The 17,085-nt window shown below is 53.4% G+C and overlaps 8 protein-coding genes across 8 annotated transcripts; 6 read left to right on the forward strand and 2 right to left on the reverse strand.

The window, feature by feature from the left end:
• Positions 1 to 90: 90 nt before the first annotated feature.
• Positions 91 to 1,267, forward strand: SAICODRAFT_80198 (mitochondrial carrier). The gene is made up of 3 exons (XM_019171192.1): positions 91 to 134; positions 187 to 1,058; positions 1,150 to 1,267. Exons 2-3 carry the CDS (start codon positions 199 to 201, stop codon positions 1,214 to 1,216), a joined length of 927 nt encoding a protein of 308 aa, XP_019024399.1. The 5' UTR covers positions 91 to 134; positions 187 to 198; the 3' UTR covers positions 1,217 to 1,267.
• Positions 1,268 to 1,410: 143 nt separating this feature from the next.
• On the forward strand, positions 1,411 to 3,928 carry SAICODRAFT_7433 (alpha/beta-hydrolase; the record flags this gene model as incomplete). The annotated part of the gene is made up of 4 exons (XM_019170927.1): positions 1,411 to 2,187; positions 2,242 to 2,818; positions 2,877 to 3,174; positions 3,223 to 3,928. 4 exons carry the CDS (start codon positions 1,411 to 1,413, stop codon positions 3,926 to 3,928), a joined length of 2,358 nt encoding a protein of 785 aa, XP_019024400.1.
• Positions 3,929 to 4,041: 113 nt separating this feature from the next.
• SAICODRAFT_7434 (uncharacterized protein) lies at positions 4,042 to 4,536 on the reverse strand (the record flags this gene model as incomplete). The annotated part of the gene is made up of 4 exons (XM_019170928.1): positions 4,042 to 4,092; positions 4,150 to 4,344; positions 4,400 to 4,453; positions 4,504 to 4,536. 4 exons carry the CDS (start codon positions 4,534 to 4,536, stop codon positions 4,042 to 4,044), a joined length of 333 nt encoding a protein of 110 aa, XP_019024401.1.
• Positions 4,537 to 5,055: 519 nt separating this feature from the next.
• On the forward strand, positions 5,056 to 5,914 carry SAICODRAFT_30310 (thioredoxin-like protein). Its single transcript, XM_019167648.1, has one exon. The coding sequence runs from the start codon at positions 5,158 to 5,160 to the stop codon at positions 5,866 to 5,868; it is 711 nt and encodes a 236-aa protein (XP_019024402.1). The 5' UTR covers positions 5,056 to 5,157; the 3' UTR covers positions 5,869 to 5,914.
• Positions 5,915 to 6,189: 275 nt separating this feature from the next.
• SAICODRAFT_7436 (uncharacterized protein) lies at positions 6,190 to 8,328 on the reverse strand (the record flags this gene model as incomplete). The annotated part of the gene is made up of 4 exons (XM_019170929.1): positions 6,190 to 6,662; positions 6,786 to 6,895; positions 8,059 to 8,167; positions 8,229 to 8,328. The coding sequence occupies 4 exons, from the start codon at positions 8,326 to 8,328 to the stop codon at positions 6,190 to 6,192; spliced, it is 792 nt and encodes a 263-aa protein (XP_019024403.1).
• Positions 8,329 to 8,876: 548 nt separating this feature from the next.
• Positions 8,877 to 12,355, forward strand: SAICODRAFT_25367 (uncharacterized protein; the record flags this gene model as incomplete). The annotated part of the gene is made up of 2 exons (XM_019166847.1): positions 8,877 to 11,610; positions 11,667 to 12,355. The coding sequence occupies 2 exons, from the start codon at positions 8,877 to 8,879 to the stop codon at positions 12,353 to 12,355; spliced, it is 3,423 nt and encodes a 1,140-aa protein (XP_019024404.1).
• Positions 12,356 to 12,518: 163 nt separating this feature from the next.
• SAICODRAFT_80206 (FAD/NAD(P)-binding domain-containing protein) lies at positions 12,519 to 14,622 on the forward strand. The gene is made up of 5 exons (XM_019171193.1): positions 12,519 to 12,768; positions 12,827 to 12,922; positions 12,979 to 13,634; positions 13,686 to 13,985; positions 14,041 to 14,622. Exons 1-5 carry the CDS (start codon positions 12,717 to 12,719, stop codon positions 14,527 to 14,529), a joined length of 1,593 nt encoding a protein of 530 aa, XP_019024405.1. The 5' UTR covers positions 12,519 to 12,716; the 3' UTR covers positions 14,530 to 14,622.
• A 326-nt stretch (positions 14,623 to 14,948) lies between these two features.
• On the forward strand, positions 14,949 to 16,930 carry SAICODRAFT_92434 (FAD/NAD(P)-binding domain-containing protein). Its single transcript, XM_019171807.1, has one exon. It carries the CDS (start codon positions 15,038 to 15,040, stop codon positions 16,877 to 16,879), a length of 1,842 nt encoding a protein of 613 aa, XP_019024406.1. The 5' UTR covers positions 14,949 to 15,037; the 3' UTR covers positions 16,880 to 16,930.
• The last annotated feature ends 155 nt before the right edge of the window (positions 16,931 to 17,085 follow it).

Here is a 17,085-nt window from a genome sequence, read left to right on the forward strand (position 1 = left end):
CACCAGGGGCAGCTCCCCTCACCCGCCACACCTGCATCTCCGGACGTTCGTATCTAGCGTGTAATCTTTTTGGAGTTAATCCCTGGCTTACCCGTACGATCGCGAGTTGAACAGCAGACGATACCAAGGACACTGTGAGTAGCCCGGCATTCATCCAGATCAACCATCTCTAACAGGACGGTACAGCATTGATTAATCATGGTCGCACACGCCTCTGCCAAGTCCGGCTCCAAGGAGTCCGGTGCCGCCCGTACCATCGGTGCCGCCTCCGCCGGTATCCTCGAGCTCGCCATGTTCCACCCTGTCGACACCATCGCGAAGCGTCTCATGTCCAACCAGACCAGAGTCACGACCGCCGCTCAATTTAACGACGTCATCTTTAAGCAAAAGGCTCAAGCTTCTGCTGGTCAGAAGTTCGTGTCCCTCTTCCCCGGTCTCGGCTACGCGGCTGGTTACAAGATTTTGCAGCGTATCTACAAGTATGGTGGACAGCCCGTGGCTAAGGACTACCTCGCCAAGCACCACGGTGACGATTTCGACCGTCTGTTCGGACGTGGAATGGGTAAGCCGATCATGTACGCTACCGCCGGTTCCTTGATCGGCATCGGAGAGATCGTTCTCCTCCCCCTTGACGTCCTCAAGATCAAGCGCCAAACCAACCCTGAGGCTTTCCGCGGTCGCGGTCTCTTCAAGATCATCGCCGATGAGGGATTCGGCCTGTACCGCGGCTGGGGATGGACCGCCGCTCGTAACGCCCCCGGATCTTTCGCCCTTTTCGGTGGTTCCGCATTCGCAAAGGAATACATGTTCGCCCTCAAGGATTACAACGATGCCACCTGGTTCCAGAACTTTATCGCCTCCATTGCCGGTGCGTCTGCGTCGCTTACCGTCTCTGCGCCATTGGATGTCATCAAGACTAGGATTCAGAACCAGAATTTCGAGGCGAAGGGTCGTGGTGTTGAAATTATGAAGAATTTGATTAAGAATGAGGGTGCGGGTGCGCTCTTTAAGGGATTGGTCCCGAAGTTGTTGACGGCTGGACCGAAGTTGGTGTTCTCGTATGTATCCCCGTCCGAGCGAAGCGAGCCTAGCGAGCCTAGCGAAGATCATTCGTCTCTAATCACATGGATGCTAACATTTCTACCACAGTTACACCATCGCCCAGACCTTGATCCCCATGATCGATACCGCCTTCGGTGGTGCCGCGAAGAACTAGACAATCTTTTGATATATACCCCTTGTCTGGTTTTCTTCTCCACTCTTCACTTAATAGAGACAAAAATATGTATTGATAATAGACTTTTTCTCTGAACAAAGAATACTTGGGATGCTGAAAGTGTGTACGATTATGTGAGATTGCGCGGGTGGCCGTAATGTGGGGGTGGGGTGTAACGTAGACTTCGCACGACTATGATTCTGCGCAGCATTGTATTCGCCTTATTGTGGACAGCTGTGGTTGCCTTTGAAGGCCATCAACATGCTTTTCGGACATCTTCGCGGCTTGCAATCGATAAATCCTGGCACGCACTCGGACCGTGGCAGATCGGTACTCGCGAAGCAGCCTGGGGCCACGACCCACTGTCTATCCTTCACCCAGGCGGGTTCCATAATCTCACGTATGACTCTTTTGACACCTTTCCTTCCTCGCTGAATGGCACCGTCGGGTGGAGAACTTTCGAGGCAGAAGTGACGGAGGAGAGCGGAGAGGGAGCTCAAGCGAAAGTGGAGGTCGTGTATGAGGATATCGATTGGGACGGACTCACATCGGCATACGGTTGGGCTGCACTCCAGTTCTCCTTCTGGATACGGGGGACTATACATATCGAAGAGGAAGGTCGCTACCGTATTCATGCACTCAACGTCGGCGAGATATGGATTGATGGCAAGCTTTATGATGGGGGTGATTGGTATGCATACCGACGTGCTCCACTCATCCTCACACTTTCCCCGGGTGAACATAGAGTGGAGATTCGGGCAATTAATGAGATCCGGATATTTGGTGGGAGGATACCTCCCAAGGTCGAGGATGTGATAAGCGTGCAGAGGGTCGCCGGCGGGGTAGTGGTAGAGGAGAGAGGTATCGTTACACCGGACGTTGTGGAGGGTAGATCGGCGGGTGAGTGGGTGAGTGTTGGAGTGAGGAATGAGGGGGAGGAGTGGGTTGATGTCGTTGATGCTCATATTCAGGTCAGCCTCTGCCTCAGCTGAAGCCGGAAAGGCCATGCTGACACAGATTCACAGGATGCACACGAGCCTATAGGAATTACGTTCGAGGACGTGTCCGTTTCTTTAGCCCCTGGTCAGATACGACCAATCAAGTTTCGTGTTCGAGCCGTGGGAGCGTTCGAGTTGCAGGAGCTCCCAATCAATATCACCGTACACCACCGGACAACAGGTTTGGCTTCTTACCTTGTCCATAGTGTTCCATTGACAGTGCGCCCCTCTGTCCATTCACCGCACAAATTCACATATCTCCACCCCTCCAACATCGTCTCCTATTCTATTCTCCGTCCTCCCTCTCTCCAGGTCCAACAAACCTCCAACTGTTCCATCCTCCCCGTCGTTGTCTCCCTCCACGGCGCAGGAGTCGAGGCATCCAGTCCGATGTGGACTCAGGCATACGATGACTTGCCTGATTTGCCGGGCTGGTTGGTAATGCCTGCGGGGGTTACATCCTGGGGCGATGATTGGCATCGATGGAGTTTCGGGGATGCCGAGGCTGCGGCGAGGGCTGTGAAGGGTTGGATGGATAGGGTTGCGTGGGAGGGGGTTGGGGCTGATGAGGGGAGGTGGGTATTGACGGGCCATTCGAATGGAGGTGAGTTGTAGACGCGATCGCGGTATGAGACCGACGGCTTGCTAACTGCGACTCACAGGACAAGGTGTATGGAATGCAATCACTCACCCGAAACCGGGAATTGACATCGTTTGTGCTGCTCCCATTGCTGGGTATTATAGTATACAGGCATACGTGCCATATATGATGTGGGAAGCGAACCACGAAGTGATGTCCATTATCAACGAAGTGCTTTCAGAATACGATGCTAGTCTGTATGTCAATAATGTCGTGGGGACCAAGGTTTTGGCTAGACATGGCAGTGCGGATGATAATGTACCGGTGTATCACTCCCGGAGGATGGTGGAGCTGCTGAGGATGCATGGTGTAGACGCAAGGTAAGTATGTGTCCGCAACAGTCTGTAGTAGCTAACTGTGATTCTTAGTTTGGATGTGGTAAAGGGCGAGAGTCACTGGTGGGATGGAGTTATGACTGCGGGGAGGCTGGGGGAGTTCTTGATCGACTGTCTGGGGAAATCTCGGAGCCCTGTCCGCAGTGGTCCTCTTTCGAAAGTTCAACACAGTACAGCTGCACAGCATGCATTTGTCAAACGTCAAGGCAGACAGGCAGGCCACATTGCGGATGTCATAGATACACCAGATACACTGACAGTTGTCATCCCGGCCCTTGGTCAGGTATATCTTGACATTGCCTCAGATATTGTAAGAGGATTCTACAATTACTTTGGGATGGACGTCAGGATAGCTTATGAGGACCAGGTTGACGGCGAAGATTGTCGTGGCAATGTCATTGCTCTCGGAAATCCTGACCAGAACAGCATCGTTGCGGAGGCATTCGAGCGACAAGCGCCTGCGATACAGGCTATGGAGAATGGTTACGTCGTTGGCGATGCGAAGTACTCCGAGCCGGGAACTGGAGTGATATTCGCCCATCCTTATCAGGGTAGGCTCATGCTTAGCATTGCAGGATTAGATGAAGCAGGCCTTCGTCGTGCTGCGAGGTTGGTACCATACCGTACGGGCTCTGGACAACCTGATTTTGCCATCGTAGGTGAGGGCATAGAAATCATCAAGGGGCTGGGCTTCTTTGACGAGGAGTGGAAGCTTGGTAGGAGTTATCTCAGTAAATAGAAGATACGGTTCTGATTCATCCAACTTAAAACAGATAGCAGGTATAAATGATATGACCCGGCCCCAAGGATTATCCACTTCCATAATCAGACAGAATGATACCTTGCGAGAACTCACTCGGCTCCTTCAAGAACGTCCAGCTTCTCATGAGCACGCTCTTTGGCCTGTAATCACGATCAAATCAGCAAAGAATTTATGTTCCCTTGACGTCTCGCAGTTACCTCCTCGCTGACATTGGGGTTCGAAATAGTCGCCTTCAAACCCCTCATAACGTTTCCGGCATCCTTGCCGTGCGTGACACTCTCCACATTCTGGGATGCACTCCCCGTACTCGAGCCTGAGGTTTGACGGGGGTGACTTTGCTGACCGGAACCTTCGTCAGGAGGGTATTCTTCGGGGTCGTGTTCTTGGAGGTACTGGAAGCAATCATCAGCCGTGGGAACGAGCGATGCTTGGAGATGTGAAGTATACCTTCAAGGAATTCTCCTTGGATTCGTCACTGGTACTTTTATTGGAGAGGTTGGCCTATAAATGTGGATCAGCAGTGTATTATGGATCATTGTTTGTAAAGCTACCTTGTGGCCACGGATCACATTGCCTTCAGACATATGTGAATTGATGTAAGTTCACGCGAGGGATGGAGGTGCGAGGTAGGCCGGCTACAAACGCTCTTTTGTCATAAGAATCCCGGGTGGTCATGGGTCCGGTAATGTTCACGTCATAAGCGTGACAATCAGATTAAGATCCTTCCAATAAAAAACGTCCGGTGTTGGACGTCGGGATCAGCCCTGGCCGCTAGCGGGATTGTATGTCGGACCGGTTCACCGCAACGTTCTTTTACCACAAGGGCCTAGTTATGCCGCCGACACACGCTCAAAGCAGTCAAGTGTAGGATTGTATTGCAAGCGAGTTTACATGATGGGCAAACGCGTACCCCCCTCAGCGTAGGAATTCCGTGATCCGGTATACCGGTAATAGTTGGTTGGGGAGGCACGCCAACGCCAGTACGAGTACTCCGCTATTGACGAGTTCTCCGGCCCAAGAAACAATGAGTTGCCCCAGTTTCTACACAGCAGAACCGTCCAGTTCTCCTTAACGAGCTGGCATTCTATTCGGCATCGGCAGCGCTTACAAATCATGTGCCACACCCCCGCCACCGTACACCGGCCATACATAACGCCCGATCCTTCCCCTCCATACTCCCTCTACACCATTTGATCCGCCCTACAATGTCTTCCAAAATCACCATCCCAATCACCGTCATTTCTGACACCATCTGTCCCTGGTGCTACATCGGCAAACGCCGCCTCGAACGCGCAATCGCCTCCTACCGCCTCACAAACCCCGACATCAACTTCTCCATCACCTGGAAGCCATTCTACCTCGACCCAATGGCGACAGTCGAAGACAAACTGGGACGCTATAACAAGAAGTTCGGAGCGGGGAGGGTGGCGCAGATGATCCCGTACATGATCGACGTTGCGAAGAAGGAGGGGATCGAGATGAAGTACGGGGGGTTGGTCGGGCCTACGCAGGCTTCTCACCGGTTGATCAAGTTGGCGGAGAAGGAGGGCAATCAGGATGCCGTGGTGAACGCGTTCTTCGATGAATACTTCACGCAGAACAGCAATATCTCCGACCCTAACGTCCTTGCTGGCGCTGCCGCAAAAGCGGGGTTGATGGGTGGTGACAAAGAGAAGATCAAGGATTTCCTTGAGACTGAGGATGGACAACTCGAGGTTGAGCAGGAGGTTTTCCAGGCGCAGAGGAGGGGTGTTAGCGGTGTGCCGCACTTCATTGTTGACAATAGGTACGAGCTTGGCGGTGCGCAGGAGCCTCCGGCGTTCTTGAGGGTGTTCAATGATGTTGTTAAGAGCAAGGCTGCCAGTGGTGCTGCTGCACCTGCGGATGGGTGCACGGACGGATCATGCTCTTTCTAAGTGAAGAGTGTGTGTATGATAGGCAACGTAGTGTTACTTTACTATTACGTATCTACAGGTACCAAACGATCGTCCCAGAACAGAGCACTAATACGTAGGGAGTATAAGAAGGCGAGATTGACGGTATACGGAGGGCAGCACGAATCGCAGAGGCATTACAAAGATGACATGGGACAGAAGCAGAGGCGGACCAGAGATTCATTTGCTAAACAAAACAAACGACACAACGACCATCCAAAAGATGCCAAAACACCAATCCAGCCCCCTACATAACTTTTTGCATGCCAAACCGAATTCCTAGCGTACTAGTACATACATCGCTTACTCGGCCTTCTCCTCAGCAGCAGCCTCGAAGGCAGCGTTGCGCTTCTGCTCAACACGCTCAGCACGACGAGCACGAGCAGCCTTACCAGCAGCACGACGAGCCTCAGCCTGATCAGCCAAAACCTTCTCACGCTGAGCCTCAGCCTTAGCCTTATGAATGTGCTCAAGGAGCGCACGCTTGTGCTTGAAGGTGTTACCCTTGGCAGAGACGTAGAGCTCGTGGTAGAGGTGCTTGTCGATCTTGCCGGACTCGCGGTACTTGCGGAGGAGACGGCGGAGGACACGCTGGCGGCGCATCCAGATGACGGTGGTGCGCATGCGGGCCTCGGCGGTACCCTTGCGCTTACCGGCACCGGTGTGACGACCGGCACGCTTGGAGGCAGCGTGCTCGCGAGCGCGGGAGCGGGAGTGCATCACGGCGGGCTTGCGGATGACGAGACCATCCTTGACGAGCTTGCGGATGTTGGCACCTGTGTGTTTCCATAGTTAACCAGTTGTTCTCTCAACCAGAAATCACACGTTGCTGCGACCGATCCCACCACAAAAGCGGAACAGATCACACACAACGTAAGAGGAAAGAGGGAATAACTTACGAGAGTTGGCGTTACCAATCTCAGTGGTCTCGTTAGGGTCGAGCCAAATCTTACGCTCACCGCACTTCAAGACGGCGGCAGCGAGACGCTTCTGGGACCTCAAGTTGGGCCTATTCCCATGTCAGCCCAATGTCCAAACCGAAGAACTCGGAACGGGGCAGCAGCGTGTTCGCAAGACTTATGACATCTCCCTACATCCTCAACTCTCACCCCTTCTTCCTTCTTTGCCTCTGAGAGGTTTGGAGAAGGGGAAGGGTGAGAGGAGGACGGAGAGCTTGCGGCTTGGATAGCTAAGGGATGGTGTTCACGAACACACAACAAATCGTTCCTCTCAATCGACGTACATCTTGTTTTTATTGGGTGGTCGTTGGGCGAGAGATTGGTCGGGACGAGCGGGAGTTGAATTTTGGTGGTGAGAAGGGAAGTTTTGTGAGGGGACGCGCGGGTGGAGGTGTCAGGTGCGAGGGTAGGGTTTGGTGACCTAGAACGCGCGGCCTGGGGAGGAGAGGGGAGGGTAATGTAAGCTGGGTCAGTTGATAGGGATGATTGTATTGGTCTTATTATTGGGTGTGTTTGATGCGACCGTCATCGCCGGCGGCGGGGGAGCCAGCATGCTACCCGTGCGGAGGGAGGATTGGGTAAGCAGCGCTCCATAAGCCGGCAAGAGTTTGTGATCAATCGCAAGTACGTTCGCTTTCAGGCGATTCGTAGCAAATGGAGTGCAATGTGTTTTCCTTCCTGTCTCCATACATAGCTACCGGCTGGTTCAATCACAGCGCGTATAGCATCACGTCGCAACACACCACGGAATCTTGATCACTGAAAAACAGCACTGTAGTTGAATGCTACGCAACTGACAAGACCGTATATATACTAGCATTTCCAAGGACGTTCCGTTGCCATGGTTTGCTTTTACTGCAGCTGCACAGTGACGGACTCGCACGGTTATGTTTGTTCGGTCATTGCGTCAGTCACGAAACATCGTGGATGCGCCACGCGTTAAGCAGTGGTATCCTCAGAGTCATTCCAGATTGATACTGGTAGCTCGGTTGTGCACGTCCTCAGGCTCGCGGACCTTATGACTGCAGAGCTGTTCCGCGTGGATGTTTGTAATGGGAAGACCGTATCGTACAGGGATACGCGGCGGCATATCTGTAACATCGCAGCGTCAGCCCGAGAGCATCTCAGTATTGGAAACCATGTCACCTCAATCTTCCGCACACAACACAATGTCATCACTCCTCAAGATATCCACCTCATCCAGACCCATCACGCACCCCCATCAGAAGCGAGCATGATCCCAACACATCCACCAATCATAATAACCATGACGAGCGTAAACGCAGCCCCCATCCACATCTTCTCCGTCAAATTCAAAGATTCTGTGGCTTCAATGTTAGCCAGACACGACATGATCAAGAGAAGTAAAGTGAAGCTACATACCGAATGTGTAGACTGTCGATGGACGAAAGATGGCGGGTTCTGTGGAGTGAGTTGGGAGGAGGCCTTGTTCTAGGGAGGGGCGGAGTGGGATGTCGGACATTATGATTGAGAGGGAGTGTGATTGCGATTGCAATTGGAGGGGGGGGGGGGGGTTCGTGGGTGAGGGAGTTGGGGTTTGGGTGTGTGCAGTAGGCTGGGGTTTGTTGATGCGGAAGCCACACCTTAATCCTCCCCCGGTTAATAAACAGCTGACAAGATTTCTCATGGTCGCCTTTTCAACAACGATTGAACATTGAACAGCTGTTCTCCTTCATTCTATCCACAATCTGAAGACAACGATATCCACGGAACGGCGGTTCAGACTTCCCCCTCGGCCCTTGGTACATTTCCACATGCAAGTGCGGGTTCGGCATACCGTATATCTACGCACTGTAAGGATGGGCCCATGCCATACCGTTGACCTTCCATTGGAGTCTTCGATAAAAGGATGGGTATACCCTTGCGAGTGTTGATTGAGCGGAGTGCGTGTCGTTGACCTGGAACCCTTCTCTTTACACTCAGTACACATACAATAGCATTCACTACGTGCAGTACCGACAATTGAGCAGCTGAGACGCCGACTTTGGAACTGACAAGGACGCGTACGCGATGAACGGGCACAGACCCTTCACAACCCCCGACCCCGCCTCTGACCCTTCATCCGACGAAAACAATGACGATGACAAAAACCAAGTCGTCCTCCTCACCTCCAACGGTCGTGCATCTCGCCTCTCCGGCATCTGGTCCGTGGACCACCAAAATCCTGTTCCGCCCCAGCCCCAGGTCGTCACGACCCCCGCGCTGAACGTGCGGCCAAGGCCGAGGTCACGGGCGAACAGTGCGTTCGGGTCGGTCTTTGGTGCTACTGGGGCTATCACCTCCCGCATCGACGACTCCACAAACCGGCGTTCCAGCATTGCGAGCACCTCCAGCTCACACGAGCCTTCCTCCGACAGTAACGCCGCCGGTAAACGTGCCAGCATCATCTCCACCACCGGAAGCGGCGGAGGTGTAAGAACCAGTATCTCCCTCCAAGACGGCCTCCAAACCTCCCTCCTCCACGAAATCCACCGCCTCCGCTCCGAACGCGAACACCTCTATTCAGAACTCCAGTCACTCCACGCTTCACAGCATACACTGTCTCACGCCCATACGACATTGTCGAATCAACATCGGCAGCTCGTTGGGGCGTATGGGAATTTAGAGGGTGTGCATGAGAAGCTTACGGGGATGCTTGGGGTGACGAGTACGGCGCTTGAGAATTCAAGGGGGGTTTGTAGGGAGTTGAGGAGGAGGGTTGGGGGGTTGGAGAGGGAGGTCAAAGAAGTTGATGTACTGAGAGAGAAGGTGCAGACGTTGGAGGATAGAGCACTCGGGGAGAAAGGTGCGCGGGCTGCGCTGTTGGAGCGTATCAGAGAGCTCGAATCCACTGTCGCCGCTCAAGAACTCTCCCATCAAAATCCTGCAAGTGGGCAAGAGGAGACAGCCTCAATGTACGAAGACGCAGCATCAACCTCCTACCCCGACTCCATCCCCAACTCACCACTAACCCCAACAATGAGCATGAGGTTCCCGAGTGCTACGTTGGCGGATGAGTTGGAGAATGTCAAGGTGTGTGTTGATAGGGAGGTGCAGACGGAGGGATGGAGGAGTCCAGGGATTGAGATTAGGGTTGAGCAGTATGTGGAGATGGGGGTCGATGTTGGGGTACAAGTCGAGACTATTCCTGAACGTGAGGTCGTGGTGAAAGTTGAGGATGCCGAGACTGCGGATATGGAGACGAGTACGGACGCCGAGGCGGAGTACGTTACGGCAACCAGCGGCATCGTCTCCACCTCCCACACCCCACCACCCCTCCCTCCGCCCAAATTTGAGGATCCGGATTCAATCACGTCCATTGACTACAGAGCCTCCACCACGACGATCCGCCCACTCGCCGAACGCGCCTCGACAGCCACCATCCGTCCACTGAACATCGAGAAAATCCGTGCGATCATGCGGGAGGCAGATATGGAGGCGCCGGCATCGACGAAGGCTTCCTCTCCCACACTTCCTCAGTCCCCGGATAAAGTCTCCCCTACCCCGGAAATTGAAACCGAGCCAGAATCAGACCGAGAAATGGAGGAAGGCCGCGTGGTACTCCTAACCTCATCAACGTCCCCGGCCTCCCCAATGCCCACAAAATCAATAACCCCCCTCCGCCGACACCGACACCGTCCCGATCCCCTCGCCCTCGAAATACGCAGCCCGGTCGCGGTCGAAGTCCAGTCTCCCACGTTCGATTGTGGGGTTAGTCCGACGAGGAGTTTTGCGGATAGTTTGGAGGTGATGAGGAGTCCGGGGGGTGGGGAGGGGGGGTGGTTCGAGCCTGAGGGGTCGGGTGGTGAAGAGGGGCGAAGGGAAGGGAAGGGGAAGGAGAGGGAGGAGGTAGCTGGTGGTGGGTGGACTGAGGGTGCGATTACGGATAGTCCGGAGAAAGTGCCGAGGGGTGACAAAATCCCATACCCGCCCTCCAGCTCCACAGCCAGTCACGAAGAAGGAGACAGTACGGTGGGGTTACTCAGAGGCGAGCAGACACCCCCTCCACCATTCCCTATCCCGGCGCGGAAATCGAGTTTGAGGATGCGTGCGAGGCGGGGTACGAGTTCGTCGAGTATCCCCACGAAGGCGTCACAGGTTCTGGGGATCACGGATGTTAATGGGTTGGGCGTCGCTACGTCTGATCATGATCCACTCCTCGAAGCAAAACTGGCGGAGAATAACTATAGCGCGAAGCTTGATCAGCAGCAACAATCTGTCAAGAAGGAGCGGTTGAGAATGTTGCATGCGGAGGTGGAGAAAGAGGCGTGGCCCCAGGATCGACGTTCGAGGTTAATTTTGTCGGAGGCATTGTTGGATCCTGATATGGATCTTAGTGATCTTGGGTTAGAGACGCCGGGGCGTGCGAGTGCTATGGGGAAGCCGAAGCCAAAGCCGGACCGTCCTCCTCCGTTGAAGAGTCCGCATAAAGTCAAATCAGCGCTCGAGCTCTCACGCACCAATTCACCGGCTATCAATATTGTGACCCCGTTGACACCGCCTCTTCCCTCGCCCATGCCCATGCCGACCGTGGAGCCTGCTCCCGTGATTGATGCCGTTGCGTCATGTATGATCGGTGAGATGATGTACAAGTACGTCAGGAGGAAGAACGGATTATTCTCCCCGACGAGGGGAATGGACGATGATGACGATTTCGGTGGGACGGGGACGCGGCATAAGAGGTGGGTTTGGTTGAGCGTGAGTGATATGACGATTTGTTGGGCGGGGAGGGAGAGGGTTATGAGGGAAGGGGGTGGTAAGAAATGTATGTCATATCGATCCTTTCCTTTTGAAAGACTGTGCGCTAATGTGGTATAATAGTGACGATCCTGAATGTTACCGAAGTAAAGGATTACCATTCAAGACCACGCGAGATCATGCAAATGGCTCGATCGATTATGATTACGACGCCAGAGCGGTCGGTTACGTTTACGGCGTTGTCGCATGAACAGCATTCGGCGTGGATGTCTGCATTGCATTTCCTGGTTCACCATGATCCGTCGGAGCTTATTACGTACGAGAGAAATACGCCGTCGCCGAGGCTGATGTATGAGCCGCAGGAAGCAAGTAGTCCTAGTCCTGCGAGGACGGATGAGAGGTCGAGGCAGGGTAGTCAGGCATCTATCGAACCCGTTCAGCGAAGTGGGACGGATCCGTTGAGGCCGCAACCGCACGCGTATGGGACGCCTTCACCAGACGCCCGACGTCCGTCCCTTCCGGTTAATCTTCGACAGAGTGTTGCAGTGTCGAGCTGTTCTCCTGTACGACTCGGTACGCCAAAGACGTCGCCTACGCCGCCTCAGGGTAGGCCGTCTGTGTCGTCTTACAGAGGAATGAACAAGTTGAACAGTGCGCCGCCGCCGAACGTACCCAGATTCGTGGCCGCGAGTCCTAGTGGAGGAAGGAACGGAAGTCTTCCCAGGACGGAGGAAGAAGTTAATGGCAGAGAAGTGGGGACGTTGAGGATGGCTGCTTTCGTGAGTTCTGGAGATCCGTTTACGGGGTTTTGATCACAGTTGCTTGTATGGCTTTGATGGGAGGCGTGTTCTTGGGCTATTGCAATATACTTTTGTGTTATGGGTAAAATAAGGTTCATACGGACGCGGGACCTTGCAGTGACCATCTGCTCGCACGTTGGCGCTGAGAAAGTTGGGTAGGGTAGATCAATCAGCTACGAGACAACAGATCGAACCCCGCTCTTATACCGTCGGAGTTGTGCTTCATTGAGCCAGTCAAGACCGTTTAAGGCAAGGGATCAAGTCAGATCAGCGACTTTCATTTCCGGACCCCGCTTCTTGGTGCCCGCAAAACGCCAATATATATACATATCTGCTTGCCACTCGCTCACCAGCTGTTACGAACTAGAGCAGAATGGAGCCTCAATACGATGTTGTCATTGCCGGATCAGGCGCTTCTGGGCTTGGTAAGCTTATACTTTGCTTGATCTTCGCGAATCATGATGTCTAATGATGGACTTACAGGAATGGCCGTTCGCCTGTTGAAGCAATACCCCAGCATCCGTCTTCGACTCATTGAGAAAGCTACAGGACCCGGCGGAACGTGGTTTCACAATACATGTTTGTGGCGCTTTCCCCCTCTTGTTCTAAGCAAGAGTACTGATCTTCGCAAACAGACCCCGGCTGCGGTTGCGACATTCCTTCGCATTTCTATTCGTATTCGTTCGAGCCTAAGGGTGATTGGTCAAAAGCATTCGCTTTGCAGCCTGAGATTCACGAGTACTTCTCCGGTGTCGCCAATAAGTACAACGTACCTTCGATCACGACTTACTCGACTGCTGTCAGCAAGGCAGTCTGGGATGAGGATCAGTCGATTTGGACGATTCATACGAAACACAATGACGGGAGTGAGACGGAAGTTACGGCGAGGTGTTTCGTCTCTGCTGTCGGTGGACTGACAGAACCAAACGACTACAAACTCCCCGGCCTCGAAACCTTCCAAGGCGACGTGTTCCATTCCGCCCGCTGGAACCACTACATCTCCCTCACCAACAAAAACATCGTCGTCGTCGGCAACGGCTGCTCCGCCTCCCAATTCGTCCCCGTCATCGCCCCACAAGTCAACTCCCTCACCCAAGTCGTCCGTTCCGCACAATGGTACATGCCACAACCCAAGTTCCCACATGGTGACGTATTTAAGTGGATCATGATGAATGTTCCATGGGCGTTGAGGGGGTATAGGTTCTTCTTGTTTGTGTTGTTGGATTTGCAGTTTAGTATGTTTATGCTTGGGAATTGGTGGGGGGAGAAGTTGAGGAACAGGGTTACGCAGGTAAGTCGATTGGATATATCGAAGGATCGGTGGCTGATGATGAGGTGGCAGGACACATTGAAGCATATGCGTGATCACACACCTGAGAAGTACCACGATATTGTCCTTCCGAACTACCTTATCGGGTGTAAGCGCCGTGTTTTGGATAGTGGCTACCTCGACTCACTTCATCGCGAAAACGTTGAATTGACGAACAAGAGACTCGTCAAGGCGACTGAGAAGAGCATGGTGCTCGAAGACGGAAGTGAAGTCCCGTGTGACGTTCTCATCGTCGCAAACGGTTTCAGAGTCCAAGAAAAGCTCCACGGAATGAAAATATACGGAAAAGGCGGCATCGAAATCCAAGACCACGTAGGTCCTTCTGGCTTCTAACTCCCAAACGCAGTAGCTAATGAAGAACTCGCAGTGGAACCAAATCGGCGGTGTCGGCTCATACCAAGGCACCCTACTCTCCTCCTTCCCAAACTTCTTCCTCATCCTCGGCCCAAACACCGCAACAGGCCACCACTCCGTCATCTTCACCTCCGAATGCCAAATCTCCCTCTCTCTCAAACTCATCCACCCAATCCTGTCAAACTACTGCACAAGCGTCCAAGTCACCCCCGAAGCCGAGATCAACGATATTCAATGGCTCCAGCGGAAATTGAAGAGGAGTGTTTGGTTGGGAGGGGGGTGTTCGAGTTGGTATCAGGATGAGAAGGGGAGGAATACGACGCTTTATCCGGATCCGCAGTGGAAGTATTGGGTTAGGAGTGTTGTGCCGCAGATGCGGCATTTTGAGTTTAAGGGTGGAGAGGGGAAGGGTGGGGTTGGGGAGATGATGTGGAAGGTTGGGAAGGCGTGGACTGGGTTTTGGGCGTGGGTTACGTGGGGGGTTACGCATTCCGAGTCATAAACTGCTGGGGTATTGGTTTTACGGGGCATGGGTGGCATTTCATCAAGATAGTGGTTGAGATAAAGTCGAAGAAACAATGAGTTGAGTACGAGGACGTCAGATTTTCGTAACTGTCAGATACGGCCATACCATGATGAAAGCACAGGATCCCGTCCGATCTCCTAAGTTAAGCATCATAGGGCCCAGTCAGTACTAGCGTGGGAGACCAGCTGGGAATACTCGGGTGCTGTATCTTTTCGTTTTGCTGCATTTTCCTGAACGAGTGGCAGCTGGCTTCCAAAACGACGTCGTTGCTTGGAACACGGCACTCACTGCCCCGTGAACTCAACCTGGAGGTCGGCATGTTGTAGCATCGTGCCGGGCGCCGCGGGGACTCCGCCTACGCACCCCGCAGTACAACGGCCCCGCAAAGTACCCCACCATGATCTACCCTTATATCTTCTTGAGAGGGCCATGCGGTTCTTCCTAGTCACACTCCTCGATCTTAACTGCAACATTCTCAAGCAAGATGCCTCCCGGACCGTACGCTGATCCCTCCTCCACCCTCGACTCTGACTTCGAATTCATCGATCGCGAGGTCACTGACGGCAATAACCATGGATCCTTTCCAGAATACATCATCAACGAACAACCGATGTTCTCCCCCCGCCCCCTGCGTATCATCACCCTCGGCGCCGGAGCAAGTGGTTTGAACATGATCTATCAACTCCGCAAATACGACACGGAAAACCTCATCACCCACATCGTCTACGAAAAGAACCACGACATCGGTGGCACTTGGTTGGAGAACAGGTATCCTGGGTGTGCGTGTGATATCCCCTCCCATGCGTACCAGTTTTCTTGGGCTCCAAATCCGGATTGGACGTCGTATTACCCGGGTGCGGTGGAGATTTATGAATATTTCAAGAGGGTTGCGGTGGAGCATGATTTGCTGAGATACGTGCAGTTGAACCATAAGGTTGCTGGGGCGGAGTGGAATGAAGAAGAGAGAAGGTGGGAGATTGAGGTAGAGGACACGACGACGGGGGAGAGGGTGAGTGATTGGTGTGATGTGTTCATCAACGGGAGCGGTGTCCTCAACAACTGGAAATGGCCGGCGATCGAGGGATTGAAGTCGTTTAAAGGGAATATGACGCACACTGCGACGTGGGATACCAAGAGGGAAGCGGAGTTTCTGGATGGGAAGAATGTCGCGGTTATCGGGAACGGGTCGTCGGCTGTGCAATTGGTGCCGAGTATTCAGCCTCGTGTCGAAACACTCTCACACTTTTTCCGTACGCCGTGTTGGATCACGGCTGGGTACGCGCCTCAACATGCTGGTCCCGATGGGGCGAATTTCCAGTATTCTGTTGAACAGAAAGCCAAGTTTCGCGAGAACCCGGAGGAGTACCTCAAGTACCGCAAAGAGATCGAAGGGGAGTTATGTCAGCGGTTCAAGTTCGCAATCAAGGATAGTCCTGAACAGCGTGAAGCACGTGAATTCAGCGAGAAAGAGATGAAGACGAAGTTGAAGGGTGATCCGAGGTTGACGGAGTTGTTGATTCCGACGTTCGCTGTCGGCTGTCGCCGCCCGACGCCGGGGAACGGGTTTTTGGAGGCCATTGTGCAGGAGAACACGATTGTCATCAACAACCCAATTGTGCGCGTCACTGAGCGAGGAATCGTGACGCGGACTCCGGAGGGTGGGGAGGAGGAGCATGTTTTTGACACGATCATCTGCGCAACGGGGTTCGATGTCTCTTTCTCCCCGCGCTTCCCGATCATCGGACAGCACAACACCGACCTCCGCTCCATCTGGGGCCTCAAGAACGCCCAAGGGGAAGATACGGGAGCGGAGGGATACCTCTCCCTCGCCGTGCCCAACTTTCCCAACTACTTCTTCTTCATGGGACCGGCGAGTCCGGTTGCGCATGGGAGTTTGTTGCCGTGTATCGAGCATGTTAGTCATTATTTGTTGAAGCTCATCAAACGGCTCCAGACGGAAAATATCCGTTCGCTCTCTCCACAACAAGACGCAACAGACGATTTTAACGCCCACGCCCAACTCTTCCTCAAACGCACGGCCTGGGCAACCCACTGCCGCTCCTGGTTCAAAAATGGTCGAAAGAATGGACCCATCAGCGCTCTATGGCCGGGGAGTCGTATCCATTATTTCGAGTGTTTGGCGAATGTGAGGTGGGAGGACTGGGAGATGGGGTATGCTGGGGATGTTGTAAGGGATGGGAAGGTTGTGAAGAGGGGAAATCGGTTTGGGGTTTTGGGGAATGGGTTTGTGAGGAGGGAGGTGGAGGAGGGACACGATTTGACGTGGTATTTGAATCCGGGGTATGATGATGTTGGGACGGATTAGAAGATGATTATGAAGGAGAGTTCAGATAGTTATACCCATATACCCTTGATCACTAGTAAGTTTCGTGCTCTTTCTCACGATCCATACCTTCTGTTGACAGGGTGGAAAGCCTCAGATCTGTGATCCGTCATGGCATGTAGCATCAGCAGTGGTGCAAATGTGAGTACATATAGAGGAGGAATCCAAGTACCAGGCACGAAAGGATT

Source organism: Saitoella complicata (assembly GCF_001661265.1).
Source record: "Saitoella complicata NRRL Y-17804 unplaced genomic scaffold SAICOscaffold_11, whole genome shotgun sequence".
Classification (NCBI taxonomy): Eukaryota; Fungi; Ascomycota; class Saitoellomycetes; order Saitoellales; family Saitoellaceae; genus Saitoella; species Saitoella complicata.

Coding starts and splice junctions, on each gene's coding strand:
- SAICODRAFT_92434 (XM_019171807.1), top strand. CDS start 15,038: ATGCCTCCCGGACCGTACGCTGATCCCTCCTCCACCCTCGACTCTGAC.
- SAICODRAFT_30310 (XM_019167648.1), top strand. CDS start 5,158: ATGTCTTCCAAAATCACCATCCCAATCACCGTCATTTCTGACACCATC.
- SAICODRAFT_80198 (XM_019171192.1), top strand. CDS start 199: ATGGTCGCACACGCCTCTGCCAAGTCCGGCTCCAAGGAGTCCGGTGCC. Junction 1,059..1,149: donor GGACCGAAGTTGGTGTTCTC/GTATGTATCCCC, acceptor TTTCTACCACAG/TTACACCATCGCCCAGACCT.
- SAICODRAFT_80206 (XM_019171193.1), top strand. CDS start 12,717: ATGGAGCCTCAATACGATGTTGTCATTGCCGGATCAGGCGCTTCTGGG. Junction 13,635..13,685: donor TGAGGAACAGGGTTACGCAG/GTAAGTCGATTG, acceptor ATGAGGTGGCAG/GACACATTGAAGCATATGCG. Junction 13,986..14,040: donor GCATCGAAATCCAAGACCAC/GTAGGTCCTTCT, acceptor AAGAACTCGCAG/TGGAACCAAATCGGCGGTGT.